Source organism: Martes martes (genome assembly GCF_963455335.1).
Source record: "Martes martes genome assembly, chromosome: 11".
NCBI lineage: Eukaryota > Metazoa > Chordata > Mammalia > Carnivora > Mustelidae > Martes > Martes martes.
In genome coordinates this window covers 23,763,263-23,785,475 of record NC_137899.1, presented here as the reverse complement: position 1 = coordinate 23,785,475, position 22,213 = coordinate 23,763,263, and the positions used below count along the sequence as shown (strand labels likewise).

General features: G+C 39.8%; 1 protein-coding gene across 1 annotated transcript in view; it reads right to left on the bottom strand.

Annotated features, from left to right (window-relative positions):
- Positions 1–22,213, bottom strand: part of RELN (reelin) — a gene marked incomplete at its 5' end in the record, with an annotated part of 495,436 nt that overhangs the window by 3,779 nt on the left and 469,444 nt on the right. Inside the window, 6 exons of the mRNA XM_080818970.1 lie at positions 7,108–7,206; positions 7,835–8,032; positions 9,814–10,033; positions 12,717–12,874; positions 13,604–13,765; positions 14,586–14,659. Of these exons, the coding sequence (XP_080675096.1) occupies positions 7,108–7,206; positions 7,835–8,032; positions 9,814–10,033; positions 12,717–12,874; positions 13,604–13,765; positions 14,586–14,659 (911 nt within the window). The remainder of the gene's footprint in view (positions 1–7,107; positions 7,207–7,834; positions 8,033–9,813; positions 10,034–12,716; positions 12,875–13,603; positions 13,766–14,585; positions 14,660–22,213) is intronic.

Sequence of the window (22,213 nt, the reverse complement as noted above, 5' to 3'; positions counted from 1 at the left end):
CCCCTTACATCACTTCTTAAATTTCTACATTTTTTCCCCAAGTATCACCTTTTATGTGTTACTCGCTGAAGGGATTTCCCCCCAACCTTCAACCCTCATAGTGCTCTTCTTCTGCTTTGGCTGGAGATCAACTGTGTTCTTTTGGGGGAGTGGCCTGTTCCGCACTCCCCCCACCCCCACACCATAGAACTGAGCCTCCTGCTTCACCCGTGGGTGGTCAAGGCATGTCTGTTGAACTTTTGGTGACTTACTGATTGGACTCCTGTTGTAAATCATTAATCTTTAACTATAAAGAATAATTGCAAGGTTAAAGCAATGAAAATTATTCTGTTGAATACACGTTTAAAGATATAAGGTACTCAAAGAGAATTTAAAAGTTAAAATAGTTTACATAGAAAAAAACTCACAACACTCAAGATATTTAGTTATCCCAATGCAACCTAAATTGACATGAAAGTGACCTCAGTACATGGGAACAAAGGAACATTCAATTTTTAACAAAAAGTGATGTGTGTGTTTAATGGTTTTAAATCAACATCTCTAATAGAACGATTGACTCATTATCCTCCATCATTATATATAAGAAAATAAATATTAACGGGTTACAGATCTTTAATACCTTGACAGTCCAGCATGGATGCTTATGTCTCATTTAGAAGGCATTTTGATTCATTGGATATCCTTTAATTTTGAATACATTTAAATATCAGCAGCATATCTTTGGATCCCTGAGAATGCTGATGCACAAGTGTGTTTGCTATAGATGCCTCATGTTTCTCTAGTCACATTAAAAATGGCCACATTTTCAAAGCATTTTTGAAACTAACTAGTACTTTCATATGTAAAATATAAGTATTTCTGGAGTCTGTTAGGTCGGAATCTAAAGCAGCAGGTTTCTCCAGTTGATAAGGTTTTTAAAATCAAGCACTGTGGGAAACTATACCAAACTGCTGTCCGCCTCTTAGGCCATTTAATAAACTGATGTGGTCATTAAACAGGAATTGTGGCTTCTACAATGTCTAACTTACAGGACTGGGCAATCTTAAACAAGCTGAAATAGCTCATGTTTACTTATTTATTTTTTTTTGTGGAGCCTGTTTTTGTCCCTGATGCATGTAGATATAGAGTTATAGAAAACCTTATATAACCAAACTAGTAACAGGTGTGATGGAATTAAGATTTGTTTTTCCAGCGCAATTACAGGGGAAAGTAACTTTTTATTGTAAGTCCAATGAAGTAGGTAATGTTTATCCCAAGGCATATCAATTATACTCCTTGACCTGTCGACTTGCTCTGGCTGTGCATAGAACTCGGTCCACTTTTAAATTCTCCTATTGTTAGTCCTTGAAAGAAGGGAGAATGAACACCAGTGGCATCTTGGAAATGCTAACTTAAACGTCCATTATTGCTGAGTGAGTTTAGGGACTTAGATGATATGGAAATATAAGATACTTCTTTTTTTCTGCATGGGAAATGCGGATATTGCAAGAATTTTCAAGAATGACTGTGCTCTTCTGAACTGTTACTCACCAAGCCACTATCTTAGGTCATTAATTATTATGAAAAAAATCCAGTTGATTTTGAATGGATTCTAATGGAAATGGGAAAGATAGAGACCTGGTGGAAGTAATTTGAGCTCATAGAAGTGTAGGTATTTTTACTGATATGTAATTAATTTACTTATTACCAAAACATATGATGCAATAAATAACACCTCAGATGAATGCAGAAGTAAGAATTCAGGGGACTGTCACATCTTCCAAAGAAAGATTGGTGAGGGTCAGATGAGGAGCTGCCGTTCAAACTAATAATGAAACTCCCCTGCACAGAGGATGCTCGATATTTCGTTTTCAAGACCGTGCATTTTCAGGAAGGCTTCACAGAAATAAGTGTAGGCTCATGTTATCTCACAAATGTTGAAGATTTCAAGTTTATTTTCTCTGCTCAGTGGGAAAGAGAATATCTGGTAACGTGTACCTCAGGGAGTTGTAAGGACTAAATGGAAACTTTTAGCATAAAATGCGGATGATTAATAAATGAAAATCGTTTTAACTTCTTTCCTAAGTCTAAAAGTATTTCCATTAGAGGACAAATGCAACTATATATTAAAGAGGGCAAACCTTACCTAAGGATAGGATCTGGGACTCACAAATATTTTAAAGTCCACTACTTTCTGCCAATTCACTTATTTAGAATAGAATTAAAAAGTCAAGTTACCCTCATGCATCTCCAGCACAATCGATCTTTTGAAAAACTGTACATTTAATCAGAGCCCCTAGGTCTTTGGCACAGATTTCTAGTTTTAATTTCCCTTCACAACAAGCTTATAAACTATGAGCACTTCAAAAGCACCTAATACAGTCCCAGGCATAGAGTCAAATTTGTCACCCAATGAAGCAAGGCTGATTAGCACTCTGTCTACGCTGCTGTGCCCAGTATTTGCATGTACATTAGAGAATTGCCACAAGGTTGCTGAACCCTGAGTTAACTTGATATAGGTTTCAAATGTCCCAGTATATCTCAGTATCATATATAACTTTGTTTTCACACTATATCTTTTTAATTGCAAAGGTCTTCGACAACACTTCTGTTAACGTAGGTAACACTGATGAAACTATTAGTCTACGGTTACCCAGAATTAGTAAGAGGACTTACCTTACTCTAGTGGAAAACCAATGACAGCAAATAATGAAATATAACACAAGTTAAAAAATGCCTTTCAATGCATGCAGCACTGTGATTAGTCATAAAAGTCTGATCAGGTTTAGATGCAATATAGGATTTTTCATCTCTTTTGAAAATAAAAATTAAAGAAGTTAATTCTTATTCTTCGATACCTAATATATACATATATTTAACTTTTTAATGTAATGCAACATGCAATATTTGCTCATAACCATATGTCAAGGTACATGTAGCTTAGTACTACATTTGGCATAAATGTTGCATATAAAGCATAAATATGAAAGCAGCAGTTAATAACTGACATTAATTTTGCTATCTGTTTTTTTCAATTATTCACATTTTAGAAAATCCTTATTTCTGAATATATTAAGGAATGGGCTTTAAAAAAATGCAGAAGTCCTCTATATCAGATAACACAGTCAAATTAATAAAGGATAAATATGCTTTGCAACAAATGTACTCTGCTCATTTCTAGAAATCATTTGTGCCAAAAATGACAGTATTTTGATAATGAATAGCATGAGGGGATGGTCATGATGGTATTCATATTATTAAAATCTGATAGATGCATTTAAGACCATAGTTAGCAACACACTGGTTTTCATTCCCAGTAATGTGGTAAAAATTCAATTCTTAGTAAATCAATTCACAAAGGCTCTTTACTGAGCAATTTGCTTTCAAGGTACACATGCAAAAATTGGCCCACTTCATTATACACATGACAGGTTGTGACTTAAAACACGTACACAAAAAAATGTGATGTGTGAATGAAATGCATAGTTGGGTGAGGGAGATTCTTAGGATAGAAGGATGAGTGCCCAACAGAAAAGATTAAAACCAATAATTTTCTTTTATCCTAAGAAGAACCCCACCAGCATGGATCTTGTGAGGGGTCTGCCCAAGTGTGTTCACAAACATTTACTGAAAAATGTTCTATACTAGCAAGTGAATTCAGAGAAATTAGGTTTCTGACATGATTGTCAGTGACTGTGTTAGACTACATTGTTCAGACTTTACAGAATAAGGCTTTTTGGTAAGCTAGTGAGGCTGGAAGAAACTCCTCTGTCAATTCAGTCCATCTGTTTTATGCCAGAATAGTGGGGGCCAATCGTCACGAAGTGCTTTTCGTGGGCAGGTTTTATTGAAAAACATCATGAAAATGAAAAGATTTCACTCTCAGACAAGCATAAAGCATAAACTAACTTTGCTTGTTAAATGCTAAATGGTGCTTTTTATCTCCATGGTGTGGGGCCTGTCACTCCGTACATCCATATTTATGAAATACAAATCCTTGCATATGGAGCATGTTAGAATTAAACCGTTAGATTACACATTTATTATGTATGTTGTCAATTTTGGATGCATTCCTAAACCTTGAAATATATTCAAAAGTGCTGAATTTGTTCTCATCAAACTCTTTTCTCTTCTTTGTTACTATGGGCAGTAGTGAGGTTAAACTCAAGATACCATGCGTGACCACAATTTTTCTTTCTAGGGATTTTTAGCATGTGTCCTTAGTGCACATGCACAGAAGCAAAACTATGGTAATAAAGCTAGATTAAGGCCAGTCTGCACTCAGAAAAGAAAACATATCCTAAAAATGTAATGGTTTTCCAACCATTAGTTGCAAAAACATATTAGCAGCCCTCTTTGTGGTAATCTGTTAGGAGAGGGCTTGTATCTCTTTTGATTTGTATCCCAGTCTCCTCTCCCATCCACACTTGAGGAGTTAGCCATTCTAGTTTATGTAACTAAATGTTACCATATAAAAGCATAGTGGATTTGAGGATATTTTGAATTATTAGGGATATATGGGCGTATTCTATTTCTAAATATACATCCACTGTAGCAAAATTATAATTGGTAATATTTGTGAATCATGAAATGAACCTTGGATAGTTTCTTTGTGCCTCATTTGGTTGAAAGACACTCTGGAAAACTATTGTGTTTTATTTTTCTGAATTTTCCGGACCTTTCTTTTTTATTTTAAGCTCATCAAAGAATAACTTGAAGTAATTATTCTATAGAGCTTCAACAGCATATTAATTAGTAAATGCCTTAAAAGTTTTGACTCTTCTGAAAAGAAGTACTTTGAAAGGGTACAGTGGTATATGGAGAAATGTTAAATCCTAAGACAAGAACAAAATACTGCAAAGATAGTTCTGAAAATATAATTTCTCTGTATTGGTATTTTTCTCCAAAAAAAAAAAAAAGAAAGAAAGAAAAAGAGAAAGAAAACCAAGTGACTCCTTTAATTTTAACAAGTTTTTAAAATGTCATTAAAGAGATAGTATTTGCTTCTAAAATTACATGTGTATTATATAAAAATAAAATTACATGGTGATATGTGTGAAGCTATTATTCACTGAAAGTATTCATGTGTGGCGATGCTCTTTCCTCACTCAAAATGTTTCAGTGTCCTGAAAGTCTGAGAGAATCGGGCAGAGTAACAGCAGAAAGGTGCCTGGTTTAAGTGATAGATTCTTGGAAGTACTAAAAGTCTGGAGATGGATTGAAAGTGAAGTCTTTACAAATACAGATTATTTCTCCAGAAAAATATGGGAAACAATAGGTATGATTGATAGAATAGATTCCCGAGAATCTGAACTTGATTCTTTCAGTAATATCATGATGCTGGCGGCTGCTTCTAAAAATTAATACCAACACCAGGTATTCCTGAACAGGGAACAAAGAACAGAGTTCTGCTTCAAAGTTGCAAAGGAGTTGTTTCATACGAGGGCAAGATATATGCACAGCTGAGCCCACTTGCTCTTTAACTCTAAGGAAGGGTATGACGGTGATGATAAGCCTCTGAAATCTGAAACTGACGACTGAAATTGCTTGGCTGGGTGGCAGAAGAACTATCTACTCGCACCCATGCTATGCCTACCCCAGGGTGTATTAGCTGCCTTCTCTTGAGGACTGTCAGGTTTTGAAGTTTCCATAGGAGTTGGTAATGCTTTGTCAGGCACAGGAAGCCCCATTAATGTAAACTGACTTGGCAAGAGACTTGGAAGACAGAAAGTGTTTATTGACTCTAACTCCGATTCTCAACCAGTTTATTAGAATCACCCGAGGTGCTTTTATAACAAAGACTGATGCTCAGGTCCCACTGCGGATCAGTTTAAATCATCTTCGGGGATGCTTCCTTCCCCAAGCTCCCAAGTGATTCTGGTGTTGGATCAGACTGAGAAGTGCTGCTCTGAAGGGTGAGGAGTTAGGGCAGAAAGGCTCTGGGGCTGGTTTTTGGGTCTATTTGGACACATTTCTGGCCTTACCATATGTAGAGATGTATTCATTTTAGAGCCCAGGTATTCTCCTGGAAGCATGTATTCTGAGGAAGTCATTGTCTCAGTAAAACTCAGCCTCATAAAGATCCAAATGAGTATGGACTTTTATTTTAAACTTCAACTTTGTCTTGTGGAGGCAGAGCCCAGCAAGTTGTCCAAAGCAGCAGAGCGCACAGTGGGGGCTTGTGTGGGGACCAGGTTGTTTTTGGATTTGGGGGTTGATATGGATGCCATGCAAGCAGGTGCCTCAGTGAAAACTAAGACGAGGGCTAACTCAAGACTGGAAAATTCAGCTCATGGCTATGATTGAAAGAAAACAAATCTGGTAGTTTGCCTACCAATCGATCATTTAAGTTTGCTTTCAAAATGACTGAAACCAGCCAAAGGACTGATTTCATTTTCGGTTTGGTAAACAGAATGAACATTTGAACCTATCTACCGAGAAGATTCGCCTCTCCTTGCCAACCACTTGGAGCCATCAGTCCGAACCCGTCGAGACATAAGCATTCCAGTTCTACAGGAACTAGATTGTTAGAGAAAAAGCAAGTCATCTCTCTGCGGAACAGTCAACCCGGCTAGGTGAGAGCGGTGCCAACTTTATCGTACAGGAGAAACCACAGGGGAACACCCTCCACATGCTTGGTGCAGGGGTTGGTCAGGGGGACTCTGAAACCACAAATTCCTCGCTCTGGTGGCAACTGTGGCATTTCACGGAAGAATGCCTTGGGCATCTGTGGCTCAGACAGGTGTTTGTAACTGGGAGCCTTAGCTAGAAATAGACCCCTTCTCTGTTCAGGATATCATGCCATTTTATAAGGCAACCCAGATGTGACAAGGACATTGTTTCCCATTTATCTCGAGACTTTTGTGTCACCCAATTTCACTAATATGGTTGAATCTGCAGATACGTCTTTTGCTTATTGAAGTTTTCTAAGGCATATTAAATTGTTTCGGGACTTTCCTACTTCAGGTTGACTCAAGCTACAAATAGCAGTTGTGGAAAGGGCGAAGACCAAAGTCTCCTGGGGGCTTCTCATCAGGAACGGTTGTTACTGAATTAAGAAGCATGCCATAGCAAAAGAATATCAAACCTTCCCGAAATGGACAAGGGAGCTATCTATCAGATACTCACAGGACGACCTCCACATGGTCCAAAGCCCATTGATCATGACCTGTTCCATTGTGGCGAGGTTGCCACCAGCGCAATAAAACTCCTTTCATCCGTGCCTCCCTGGGTCACAGAAGGACAAAGAGGTTACCCGCTAGAAGACAAACTTCTGGTATGCCATTTCCAGACCTCAAAGGTAACAGGCCCATCTAACCCAACACCAGTGAGTGTACGAATCCGGATTCGCTTAGTTCACGGTACCCTTTTGAGCAGCATTAAATTTCACTGGCGACTCAGGGACCTGGAATCCGTTTCCCTCTCCCTCCGGGCTTCCCTTTGCTCCAGGAGCAGCTGGAAGAGCATCGAATTTGGTCCATGTCCGGGCCATGCCTTCTGCGTGAGGGGTGCTGAGCTAGAACTGGGGGTGCGGTGCTCAACCAAAGGGGCCCCATTGCCTAGCCTCAGAAAACCTGAAGAGTGCACCCAGAAAATTAAAAACGTTCTTCTCTAAAAGACTAGAAATCCCCGTCAGAGAAAGGGAAATCAGCAGAAAGCGCCCCTGCATTTAGTTGTTAGGTTCTCTTCTCTCTTGAGCCCCGCACCCCCACCCCGCGCCTCACAGGGAGCAGCAACACAACTCTGGGGATCTGGGTTCGTCAGGGTTCTGCCGCCACCTGCTTGGGTGGGGTCGGCGCAGTAACCTCACGCTCCGAGCTCCATCTCACGGATTCCTGGCGATCGGGCCACTTACAGGGGCACGTTGTAGGACACCCTCTGCGCCTGCGTGAAGTCCTTGGGCTGGTGCTGCGCGATGACGTGCCACGTGATGCCGTTGTTGACGCTGTACTGCAGCAGCACCGCCTTGTCCACGGCGTGCGGGCCGCTCACGTCGCTGTTGCAGCTGTCCGTCTGCGACGTGCTCCCGATTTGCAGAACAAACATGATTTTGCTGCAAATACAGAGAAACGCGAGTCAGGGAGTAGTAGAAGAGTTCTATTTTTTTTTTTTTTTTAACCCTTCCTGATCCTAAAGTCCATCATTTCTTAGCTCAGAGAGTAGAAATGGAAGCATCCCGTCTTAGGACTAAGGCATGTAAATAAACTAATGTATTTCTATTAACCTTTACCTCCTACCTATGAGAAATAATCTCAGAAGGTGGGCTTTCTACACCAAGAAAACAATTTTGACTTCTATTCTCTGGAAGGTAAAATGGGCCAAATAGGCATGAGGAGATACAGAGGATCAGGAATAAAACCACAATATTTATACTACATACTTTTTTTTTTTTTTTTAACCAAACAGCTCCAAGCTGAACAGCATCTGCACAAAGATAAATCATCAGGTCTATTTTAGGAGAGGCTGACTGGAGATCAGAAAGGAGGGAAAACTGAGTTGGATATGCAGGCTCTGGACCGTACCTGCGATTCTGTCTGAAGTGTCTTTTTGCTCTTTACGGGCATCCTTGCCCTTAGAAGATACAGTTTTTAAACACAGGAAATCTATTCTAATGAGAGTACTAGTGATTAACAGAATGGTGTCATTTACAGGAGCTGGTGACATAAGGCAGCAAACTTAACACTTGTAAATTCATAAAAACAAACCTACAACATGGTGTGCAATTGTTCGTTAAGCATCTACTTGTCGCTGTATGTGGGGTCAAGGGGAACATCAGGCTGTCCCCAGATTAAGTCCATCTTTCTGGCAGGAAAACATGGGATGGGTGACTGTAACTTCTGGCACCTCTGTGGTTACCACAAAGGACTTAATTGTGTTTTTATTGTTTATCACACTGAAAGACCCTAAACTTGCCTTTCTGCTTCTGAAAATACATCACGAATGTTTTCCAAAGTCAAAAGCCTTGAGCAAATTACGTGTACATTTTTATTAACCAAGCATCTGATTCTCAATGTCCTCGTAGTTCTGGAACACCTCGCAGTAGTCAGGGAATACTCTAGTTCAGCACTTTGCAGTCTTCATGGACCCTTGGAATCTTTTTTCTGAATTACACAGACGGAAAGTCATGTTTGTGTGGATAAGGCGGCAGAGCTGGGAAGGAGTAGGTGGGGAATGGAATCCAACCTTCCTGGGGTCTTTTTGTCCCTGTCACTTCCCAGGTCGATTTGCACAGTCCCTGTCCACTCTCCTCTCCGTTAATAAGCAGCTCCAGGAACATGTGAATTTTGAAAGTTCCCATTGATCCTCCACTTCTGTTTATTGTAACCACATATGCTAAATATAGATATATGTTTGCCTGACTATAAATCTACTCCATGGATACATTTGTATTTACATACTTGCAAATAGTCAACATAAAATTATCTATAGAGTAATCTACAGCCCATTTAACACTTTTTCGTTATTTCTTTTAACTTTACTGAGACCTGATTGACATAAAACATTGTATAGGCTTAAGGTATAGAGCACACTGTTTTAATCCACTTACCAGTTTTTATTTTTGGACACTTCCCCTGGCTTATGCCTATGTACCCACCACTCAGCCAGAATACATGAAGAAAAACAAGGTAATCCTACAATAAATTGAAGCAAAGCATAACTCTGAGCGGGGAAAACATACATTGCTTTCTTCTACCAAATTCAAGTGACATTTAGGTCTCCACTGCTTTGTGACACTCAGGCTGTGAAGTTCACGGTTATATTTAACAGACAGCAGAAAGTGACCAGTCTTGTGCCCAGTTCTGGGTCTGAACTACACCACAGGAGGTTGGTTACCTTGCTCGGGTGAGATCCAGAGGCTTGGTGGCCGCCTGTCGTATCTGACAGCCATTAAAATAGAGTGAGTCTCCATGGGCGTAGGGCGCCAGCTGCCCACAGCCACTTCCTATCACCCCACCTTGGATGGTCTCCCAGTTTGCTTCAGTGACTCTTGCTGACTCGAAATTATCTTTGATATAGCTGGGAAGATCATGACTGAAAACAGAGCAATCGTCACCTAGAGGGAAGGGAATAATTGCAAAAGTTAGCTAAAAGAAGCGGCATCATTAAAGATGATTTTAGGCTTAATCCATTCTTGTTACTATAAGAGTGACAACATACTGGCAGATACAGACTTCTAGAAAGAAATGTTTTTTTTTTTTTGTATTGGAGCAATTATTGGCTTATGTTCTTTTTTAAAATTTATTTTTATTTCTTATTTATTTTTAAATATTTTATTTATTTATTTGACACAAAGAGATCACAAGTAGACAGAGAGGCAGGCAGAGAGAAAGAAGGGGGGAAACAGGCTCCCTGTTGAGCAGAGAGCCTGATGCAGGACTCAATCCCAGGACCCTGAGATCATAACCTGAGCCGAAGGCAGAGGCTTAACCCACTGAGCCACCCAGGCACCCCTGGCTTATGTTCTTGAAAAAAATCCCACTTTCTCTGAGTGAATGTGTGCTAGACTGCGTAGGGGCTAATGTACTTACTGCTCACATGAATCGACTATGTAAATACCCAGCATCTGGCCAGGCCTACAAGTTTACCAATGATGGGTCTTGCAGGAGAGCTCTCACCCTGGCATGAGAAGCCAACCTAATTTCTTTCTCCCCAGCAAGCCTTTGCAGCAGGAAATAGGATAAGTCATATTCTTGTTCTTCCAGCTCTATACTTGAGTCTTGAGAGCAGAATCTGCATTTTATTCATTGTTGGATTCTAGCGCCTAACACAATACTTAGCACATGTAAGATATGCAGTAACAAGGTGATATAAATAAATGAATAGTGAATAGGCTGGAAAGATGAGAGCACTGAGCTGAAATATTGGCATTTAAGATAGAACATTAGCAAATGTGTATGTGTTTGCATTCACCCTTGATTCGAACAGCACAACCTCCCTAAACATCTATAATAGTTCTAAATCTAAAGGTCATGGCTCTAGTTCTGTGGGATCAGGGGAGAGGGCAAATTCCAGACATCTGGGACTCCTTGTGAGACATCTGGTTTGTTCATGTGCCTAAAGTTCAAGTTGTCCAGCTAACACATGGACAGATAGAGGTGGTCTCAGTGGTAATGAGACCAGAGGAAAGAGATCACAGCTAAGTAATTTCTGCCATGAGAGATGTGCAGTCGTTTACATTAATCATACTCATTTCATTTGGAGGCCAGGAAATAGGATCAACCAAGAAATCTAACTATAATCTACTCCAGAAGTCAAATTTGTGGATTTTTCCATTCTAAAAACTTCCCATTGGGGAAGTTGTATAATTTTGCTCCTCTTTGGATTAATCTCCCAGTTATGAGAGACAGCAAGGTTGACTGGAAAGAACCACCGAGTAATGGTTATCTTTCTGACACTGACTAGCTGTGTCATCTTAGGCAAGTCACTTAAGTTCCCTGAGTCTCAGTTTCTTTACCTATCAAGTGGGAATAATTGTATTAACCACAGCTAACTTATGGGGATATCATAAGTTGTAAATGACTGTTGAATAAATAGGGGGAGACTGTGTAAGTAGTAAAGTACAAGACAACGTAAGAATTCATTCAAAAAGGATTCACCGAAAAAAAAAAAAAAAAAGGATTCACCGAGCATTGCTATATGACAAGTAGTAGGCGCTGAGGATATAATGGTGATTATGTAGACTCTGTAACAACAGAAACCTGTTGGAAACCCTGCATCAGAGGAAAGCAGACTGCAGGCCTTCTCTCAGGCCAAGGGAACAGTTTCCTATGATGTTAGGGGTTGAATAGATACTCAGTCCCAAATCATATACTTGGCTTCTAGAAGCCCAAGCAGTAAAAAGGTGTTTCTGTGTGTGTGTGTGTGTGTATGTGTGTTTGTGTGTGTGTGTGAGAGAGAGAGAGACAAAGTGACCTAGAAAACAGAATATCTTGAATCATCAGCTACATCTTGGGAGGACGGGGCAGCTACTACTGGAAAGACTGAGAAAGAAGGAATACCACCGAAATAGCCAGGGATGGGCAGCCAGGCCAGGAATGAAAGAGGCCCAGAAGTGAAAATAAAGTAGTGGGGGTAGTGGTTGAGGCAGGGAGTTATACGGAGGATGGGGAATGTGAAGTGCTATAGAATTATGTATTTTGTATTATTTAAAAAAAGATTTTATTTATTTATTTATTTATTTAGAGCGCACATGGGCAGGGGGAGGCGCAGAGAGAGAGGGAGAGAGAATCTTAAATAGGCTCTATGTGCCGCGTGGAGCCTGACCTGGGGCTCGATCTCACGACTCTGAATTATGACCTGAGCCAAAATCAAGAGTCGGCCACCTAACTGACTAAGCCACCCAGGCAGGTGCCCAGAATTCTGCATTTAAAAGAATACTTTAAGGAACACGGCAGAAAATTATCCTTGATACTTCATTCCAAAGATAAGGAACGCTGTGATCAAAGGGTGTGTCATCCACCCCAAATCCCTCAAGGCTGGAGTTTTTCTTTCTTTCTTAGTGGTTGTTTTTTTAAAAAGATTTTATTTATTTATTTGACAGAGAGAGCACAAGCAGATGGAGTGGCAGGCTCTCTGCTGAGCAGGGAGCCTGATGCTGACTGGAGATCCCAGGACCCTGGGACCATGACCTGAGCTCCCCCAGGTGCCCCGCCCCTCCTGGTGGTCTTTGTATACGTGTTGATGTGAGGAGAACCTCATGGTCTTTTGTATTAAAAGTGACAGCCTGGGATTCAGACCTTGGAAACTTTCATCACAGATGCAGACGGCGCCCGTGGTGCAGTATCCGTGGCCACTGCAGAGCCTGGGGCAAGCCTCTCCGATGTACACGTGGTCGATCGCCCAGCTTTGCTTCTCCGTTTCTTCCCCCTTCTGGATCCAGCGGAACTGTGTCGCACTGGAAGTCCAGAGAGAGCAGGAGGGTTCAATAGCCTGTTATTTCCTGTGGCTGTGTCCCACCTCCAGCCCTGGGAATGGGGACTATTTCTGAGAAAAGGATGCCCCCAAGCTTCTCTTTGAAGCACCCAAGTCAATGGTGAGTGAACATGTACCCCCTCAGACTCTGGGGATATCTCCCAAAGTGCCATTCTGGAAGCCTGTGCCTTCCCTGAGGGTTTGATGTGAATTTCCTATTCTATTCCATAATCAATTTGTGTCCCTTTTTCTTATCGAGGTATATCATTTTCCAAATTTTTGAGTAAAGTGAATGCTGCTCTAGGAAGATTGCACTCTATCATGTTTAGCCTGTGGCTTCGTGTAATCAAACCAGCCCTGCCTACCCCAGAGGGTATCTGTATATGGGATGAGGAGTGCAGCCTTTGGGAATCACAGAACACTCAAGCAGATACGGTGCTAACTCCAGGTCTTTGAGTGTCTGTGATTTGGGGCCTGTGATTGAGCTTGGCTTGTGCTGTGGTATTTTATCCAAAGCAAACTTGAGATCTGTAGCATTTACAGACAAGATCCTATGTCTTCCTATTTCTTCCTGGGACATGCCATTGCCATATGGGGACATGGATTGGTGAAAGGAGGGAGAGGGTACCACAGCTGTAATGGAATGTCACTGCAGGAGCTCTGTAGAGATTGCCAGAGAATCCCACCAAGTTTACTTTCGTATGCAATATACCTGGAGGAGACATGGTCAGGCAGCTGAATGGTGATTCTTTTCCAGCTCGAGCTGTTGACAGAATTGTAGATGGTGGCTTCATGGAACTGGAAGGGGGAGCAGCCGATGCTGTTTGAAGAGGAAGGAAGGCACTGGGTCTGAACGAGCTGCCAGGAATCAGACCTGTGGAAACCACAGAAGTTATGGTAGACAACTCTTAAGAGGAAATAGATGACTTGACTAATGTCAATATAACCCTTTGGGGTTGGGTTAAATTGAGGTATTTTTATGTAAGTTTTCTATTTCCTGTACATATTTATAAACACAATGAAAAGTAAAACGGAAAATAATTTCAAACAAGATATAACTCTTTACAAGCACAGGAATATATTCACAGATAATAGAATAAAATAATAGCATGCCCGCTACTGCATTCTAATGGCTTCCTCCCACTGGTATTATTACCAGAAAGATACCTGCAGTTGACTGACAAAACTCTCTGTTTACCCAAACTTAACTCTCCATAATTCATTTTCAAAAGTGGTGGTGGGAGACAGGGCTCTCAACATCCCAATAAAGTAACTGCACTGTGTCAGACTTTTACTAGGCTTCAGGACATGTGACTCTGGCTGCAGCATATTTAGATCTTGTATTGATTTAAATTCTCATTAAGGTTGGTTGAAAATGAGCAACATGGATAAAAGAGAAATCTACTTTGAGGACAAACATAGTATCTTACTTAGTTTAAAAGACAAAAAAAATTTGTTGGCTTGTAGCCAGCCTAGTAGGAAAATGATTTTTCTCAGTTTGAAGGAAATTTCTGAAAATAAGACATTCATGTAAGTTTTATATAAAGGAAATGAATACATGTGAAATAAACATAAATTGTACTTTTAATATAAAAGGTTGCTCCCCTGTAGTTGCTTTAAAAATAGACAACCATCTGAAGTTGTATTCAAGTTTGAAGGAATGTAAAAATTTATTCAAAAATTATTTCACAAACCTTGCATCCTTAGTGTACTCCAACATTACGGAATGAAGGTCACCACAGGAAGTAGCTTCACAACCCACCACAATCTAAAACAAACATAAACGAACAGTGTGTACAGGGAAGATTAAATACCTGTCACTAATTAATTAAATTCCTCTCTCTAAATTATGACTCTAGTGGGAAATCAACAAACATTCAGAGCAGCTTTTACAGAGCAACCTGCCAGAATACCAATATTAGTGGTTTTTTTTTTTTGAGTTCCGTTAAAAATATGCAACTTTTTGTGAAGATGAGAATCAAGGTTTAAAAAAAGCACTAATTGTCAGGGCCCCTGGGTGGCTCAGTCATTAAGCATCTGCTTTCAGCTCAGGTCATGATCCCAGAGTCCTGGGATCGAGCCCTGAGTAGGGCTCAGAATCAGGCTTCCTGCTCAGCAGGGAAGACTGCTTCTCCCTCTCCCACTCCCCATGCTTGTGTTCCCTCTCTCACTGTGTCTCTCTCTCTGTCAAATAAATCTTAATAAAAAAAAGTACTAATTCTAATCAAGAGCTGGTTGTTTGAAATGATGAAATTGATAAGCCTTTAGTTAGACTCATCAAGAAAAGGAGAGAGGATGCAAATAAATAAAATCAGAAATCAAAGAGGAGAAATAACAACTGACATCACAGAAATACAAGGGTTATAAAAGAATACTATGAAAATTTATATTCTGACAAATTGGACAAGCTGGAAGAAATGGATAAATTCCTAGAAACATACACTCTTACAAAAATGAATCAGGAAGAAAGAGAAAATGTCAACAGACTGATTATAAGTAAAAAAACTGAGGCAATAATAAAAAACTCCCCCAACAAACAAAAGCCCTCTCAGATGGCTTCATAGATGAATTCTACCAAATACTTAAAGAAGACTTAATATCTGTTCTTCTCAAACTATTCCAAAAAATAAGAGGAAGGAAAATTTCCAAATTTATTCTACAAGGCCAGCACTAATATGATACCCAAACCCGACAAAGACACTATAGAAAAAGAAAACTACAAGCCAATATTCTTAAAAAAAAAAAGATTTATATATTTATGAGAGAGAGAGAGCACAAGCACATGTGAGTGGGGGTGAGGGGCAGAGAGAGTGAATCCTCAAGCTGACTCCCTGCTAAACACAGAGCCCAATGTGGGGCTCAATCCCACCACCTCTGAGATCACAACCTGAGCCAAAACCAAGATTGGAAACTGACTGAGATACCAGGCATCCCAGCCAATATCCTCTTTTTTCTTTTTTAAAGATTTTATTTATTTAACAGAGAGAGAGAGAGAGAGATCACAAGTAGGCAGGGAGGCAGGCAGAGAGAGAGGGGCAAGCAGGCTCTCTGCTGAGCAGAGATCCCAATTCGGGGCTCGATCCCAGGACCCTGAGACCATGACCCGAGCTGAAGGCAGAGGCTTAACCCACTAAGCCACCCAGGAGCTACCTCTTTTTTTAAAAAAAGGTTTTATTTTTAAGTAATTTCTATAGCCAGCATGGGTTTGAACTTAAAACTGAGATTAAAAGTTGAATGCTGGGGCTCCTGGGTGGCTCAGTGGGTTAAGTCTCCGCCTTCAGCTCAGGTCATGATCTCAGGGTCCTGGGACCGAGCCCCACATTGGGCTCTCTGATCAGCGCAGAGCCTACTTCTCCCTCTCTCTCTGCCTGCCTCCCTGCCCACTTGTGATCCCTTTCTGTCAAATAAATAAATAAAATCTTAAAAAAAAAAGTCACATGCTCCACCAACTGAGCCAACAATGATGAATGTAAATGCAGAAATCCTCAACAAAAATTAGCAAATTGAATTCAATAATACACTAAAAGAATTGCTCACCATAATCAAGTGGAATTTATTCCAGAAATGCAGGCATAGTTTAATATTTGCAGATCAATGTGATATGTAACTTTAACAAGAGAAAGTATAAAAACTATAGGATCATCTCAATAGGTGCAGAAAAAGCATTGAACACAATTCAACATCCGTTCATGATAAAAACTCCCAACAAAGTGGGTTATAGAGGGAACATATTTCAATGTAACAAGGGCAATATATGAAAAATCCACAGCTAACATCATACTCAATTGCGGAAAGCCTGAGAGCTTTTTGTCTAAGATCAGGAACAAGATAAGCATTTCCTCTCTCACTGCTTTTATTCAACATAGTATTGGAAGTTCTAGCTGCAGCAATCAGACAAGAAAAAGAAACAAAAGGCATCCAAATTGGAAAGGAAAAGTGAAACTGTCACCATCTGCAGATGACATGATACTATCTATAGAAAACCCTAAAGACTCCACTGAAAAACTGTTAGAACTGAAAAATGAATTCAGTAAAGTTGCCAGGTACAATATTAATATACAGAAATATGTTGTATTTCTATATGCTAATAACAAAGTAGGATAAAGAGAAATGAAGAAAACAATCCCATTTACAATTACACAAAAAAAAGTAACTAGGAAGAAATTTAATCAAGGAAGTGAAAAACTTATGTTTTGAAAACTGTAAGATGTTGATGAAAGAAATTGAAGATGATGAAAACAAATGAAAACATACCACGCTGATGGATGAGAAGAATTAATATTGTTAAAATGTCCATACTACCCAAAGGCATCTACAGATTCAATGGACTCTCTATCAAAATACCAAAGGCATTTTTTGCAGAACTAGAACAAATAATCCTAAAATTTGTATGGAACCACAAGACACCCCAAATAGCAAAAGCACTCCTGAGAAAGCACAAAGCTGGAGGCATCACAATCCCAGATTTTAAGATATACCACAAAACTGAAGTCATCAGAACAGTATGGTACTGGCACAAAAACAGACACACAGAACAATGGAACAGGATAGAGAGTCAAGAAATAAACCCATGTCTAGATGATCAATTATTCTATGACAAAGAAGGCAAGAACACCAAACGGGAAAATGATAGTCTCTTCAACAAATGTTGTTGTGAAAACTGGACAGCAACATGTGAAATAATGAAACTGGACCACTCTCTGAACCATATAGAAAAATACATTCAAAATGGATTTAAGACCTAAATGTGAGACCAAACTCCTAAGAGAAAACATAGGCAATAATCTCTTGGACATCAGCCAGGGGGAAAAGAAAAAAAGCAAAACTAACTAACTAACTAACTAACTTATTCAGACTACACCAAAATAAAAAGCTTTTGCACAATGAAGGAAACCATCAGCAAAACAAAAAGGCAGCCTACTGAATGGGAGAAGATACTTGCAAATGATATATCTGGTAAGGGATTAATACCGAAGATATACAAAGAACTTACACAACTCAAGACAAACAAACAGAAATCTGTCTAAGAAATGGGCAGAGGACCTGAATATGTTTCCCAAGAGGACATACAGATAGCCAACAGACACATGAAACGATGCTCAACCTCACTAATTATTGGGGGAATGCAGATCAAACCACAATGAGATATCACTGCACACAAATTAGAATGGGTAGTATCAAAAGATAAGAAATAACACATGTTAGTGAGGATGTGGATGAAAGGGGACCCTTGGGCACAGTTGGTGGGAATCTATATTAGGTACAGCCACTATGGAAAGTAGTATGGAGGTTCCTCAACAAATTAAAAATAGAGGGACGCCTGGGTGGCTCAGTTGGTTAAGCGGCTGCCTTCGGCTCAGGTCATGATCCCAGCGTCCTGGGATCGAGTCCCACATCGGGCTCCTTGCTCGGCAGGGAGCCTGCTTCTCCCTCTGCCTCTGCCTACCACTCTGTCTGCCTGTGCTCGCTCTCTCTCTCTCTCTAACAAATAAATAAATTAAAAATAAATTTAAAAAAAATAAAAATAGAAACAGCCAATGATCAAATAATTCCACTGCTCAAAGAAAATGAACATACTAATCCAAAAAGATATATGCACCCCTATGTTCACTGCAGCATGATTTACAATAGCCAAGATATGGAAGTCATCCAAATGTCCATGAATAGATGAATGGACAAAATACGGGGTATATCTACAATGGAATATTACCAAGCCATAAGAAAGAATAAGATCTTGCCATTTGTGACAACATGGATGGATCTAGAGTTTATTATGCTAAGTGAAGTAAGTAAGACAGAGAAAGACAAATACCATATGATTTCACTTATTTGTGTAATCTAAAAAACAAAACAGATGAACAGACGGAAACAGACTTAAAAATACAGAGAACAAACTGGTGACTTCTAGAGGGGGTAGAGGGAATGGATGAAATGGGTGAAAATACTGTAATAACATTGGAAGTGACTTAATATAGTGGTGAGCACTGAGTAATGTACAGAACGTCAAATCACTATGTTGTACATCTGAAACTAATAAAACATTTTATGTCAATTATACTTCAATAATAAAAACAAAAAAGTTAAAAGAGCAAGCTCTTAACCTTTGAGAAAAGTCTTTTTTTCAAAAACATGAAAGTTTTTGTACAGAAATGACGAGGCCCCATTTTTTTTTCCAGGCCTAATTTTTACCTATCAATCTAGCTAGCTAATTTTAACATTTCTGGATTATGCTATTGTTCTTCAGGTTTTTCTACTTGTCGAGTTTGGCAGTTTTGGTAAGACTAAGAGTCAGATGCCTCTCCAGGAGGAAAAGGCATTCCATACCAATCAGGGCTGGCTGTAAACAGAATGATATCCATGACTAAGTAATAAAACAAACAAAAAAGGTGCTATTTCTACTTACTGGATAACTATAACAACATATTAATCATAAATTTGGTGAAGAAAAGTTAGCCAAAAGCAAAGTAACACTTGGAGAATTAATGCAAAGAAACTCGAAGTATGACTGGTTCAAGACATTTTCATTGATATCCTAACTTCCTGAGGCTACTACATTTCTGGCACGAATTTCTATTCTTGCGGTTTTTCCATTTTCATATGAGTAAGAGCTTTCCATATTATATGCAATTAAATGTTTGAATCATTAATATTGCCTAAGTGCTATAAAACTTCGGCAATTTAAATTTAAGTCCTAATCATCTAATAATCAACATGTCCTATTTTAGTGCTGATACGGGGGAAGGTTAGTGCTAAAAATTTCAGGCCACACACTCATGAATAAAACAGCCCTGGCTTCAGAGAGAGTAAGAAGCATATTCCAATAATGGGAATGGAAATTATAAAAGATATAACTAAAATGCTGTGGCGCTTCTTATGAAGGAGAGACTGTATTTGATTAAATGGATTGGAAAATAATTCATCAGAAGTGGAAGATCTTAATTATTCCAGCCACAAGAAAGAAATGATAATTATGTGACATGATAGAGGTGCTCTCACTATAATGGCGATCATATGACAATATATATACATATCAAATCAACATGTTGTACAACTTAAATTTGCACAAAGTTAAATGTCAAATATACTTCAACTAAAACGAAACAGAAAAGAGTTAACCAAATAGGGTGCATGTGAGCTGCCTCTGGAGAATGGGAAGAGTGTGAGAGGTGGAGGTAGGAGAAACACATTTAGATGGGAGGAGCGTGAGCAAAGACACAGAGGTGGGAAGGCACTGTGCCATGTCTATAGGAGAGCATGAGCTATGTTTTGGTCCAGCTGAAGAAGGTGTAGAATACTGGGAGAGAATGTGAGACAGATTAGTGAGTTTGGTAGACCATGAACTGTAGTCTTTGGCTTTTGACCTTAATTTGGTAAGCAATGGGGAGTCATTAAAGGTTTATGAGCAGTGGAGTAATGTGCTCAGAGCTGTGCTCTGTAAAGATGAGTTGAAGAACAGGTGCGAGTAGAAAGGAAGACTAGTTACTGGACTACTGATTTAATGAGTGCAAGTGGGAATAGAGCAAACGGAGACGATGGGATGGGTGCCAGGCACACTGAAAGTCAGAAGGCTGCAGTAGCTGGTTAGATGTGAAAAGTTAAAAGTGAAAAAATCAAAGACTACTTCAACTTTTAAAGCTGATCAATAAGTCAAAGGTGGTGCCATCAATAGAAACAGGAGAATCAGAAAGAGTTGCTGGTAGGGAGAGGGAAGAGATCAAGTTCACTGTTTGCTGCTGCGAGTTGAGATGCCGGGCAATGAAAGTGTAGGGATGTACACAGAACATAAAAGTACTGAATTAATTGTTGGTGAATCAGTCAGGGTTGGAAAGGCAGATCTGGGAGCTGGCCTTAAACATGTACCGGAAGCCAAAGGATGAATGGAATTCCCAATGGGGAGACTATCTAAGAGAGAAGACAGCAGAGAAGTACTGCAAAATGCTGACATCTAGAGCGTCGGAGGAAGAAGAGGAGCCAAAAAGGAAGCAGAAGTAGATTCCAAGGAGGCGAGAGGAGAACTGGCGGAGATCCCAGAGCTGGAGAACAAGCGGAAAACAAGAGCATGATGACCCGAGCTGCGGAGGGCAAAGACAACAGTGCCCAGTGGCACAGATCAGAAAGGAAAGGCAAGAAATGGGTGAAGTTTAGAAAATTGTTGGTGACGGGGCACCTGGGTGGCTCAGAGGGTTAAGCCTCTGCTTTTGGCTCAGGTCATGGTCCCAGGGTCCTGGGATGGAGCCCCGCATCGGGCTCTCTGCTCAGTGGGGAGCCTGCTTCTCCCTCTCTCTCTGCCTGCCTCTCTGCCTGCTTGTGATCTCTCTCTGTCAAATAAATAAATAAAACCTTTTAAAAAAAAAGAAAAAAGAAAATTGTTGGTGACTTAGAAAAATGCAGTGTTGGTGATACTTTAAGTCCTACATTTCCGGGGATGAACTTTCGTCTTTTTTTTTAAACAAATGGATTGGGTTAGAGGAGGTGACGTCCATCTCTTCAGTTTGGGTTGACAGAGGCAGCAAGAGGGGAGGCTCCAATCAACTTAATCAAATGTGACGACTTTGATAGGGGCCTGGTGTGGGCCTGCTAGAGGGAAAATCTTCACTCTTAAAGGAGGTGGCTTGGAATTAGGGGTGGGGTAACACCAGACGTGACCTTGAGCATCCTTCATGCCACTTAGTTAAGGATAGACCTATGGAGTGGTAGCATTTGAGGAGATTTCCTCACTCTTTAGTTTCTGAAGGAAAGTTTAACACAAAGCTGAGGAAAACACTGAATACCCCTAACCCCCCTCTTTTTTGCAAAAGATCTGAACATTTAAATCTTGCAAAATCCGAAGCTCTATACCTATTAAATATCAGTGCCCCATTTCTCTCTCCTACCAGCTGTGAATACATTTTTATTCCTGCTAGAAAGGATTCTTACTATTAACCATCATTGTAGGACATCTTTTTAAAACATTTAATAAATGTTTTAAATAAACAACCAATTGTTTGTTTTTAAAGTGTTTTTGAGTAGCAAAGCATTTTTCTATAATACCCTTTTTCAAAAACTATGTTTTATAAAGAGAAAAACATCAATTGATATTGCTTAATCTTTCTCTCTGATTATCTGAATATTAATGATCTCCTATCACTTCCCTTTCACCCTCCTTTATGAATAAAATATGCATGTAAAAGATTTGAGAGTCCTTTTTAAATCTGAGGATTTGGAGGAGCTCCAACAGGGCTCCTGTATATATTTGTGTTTAGAAGTCAGAGATTAAAAAAAAAAAAGGGCGCCTGGGTGGCTCAGTGGGTTAAGCCTCTGCCTTCGGCTCAGGTCATGATCT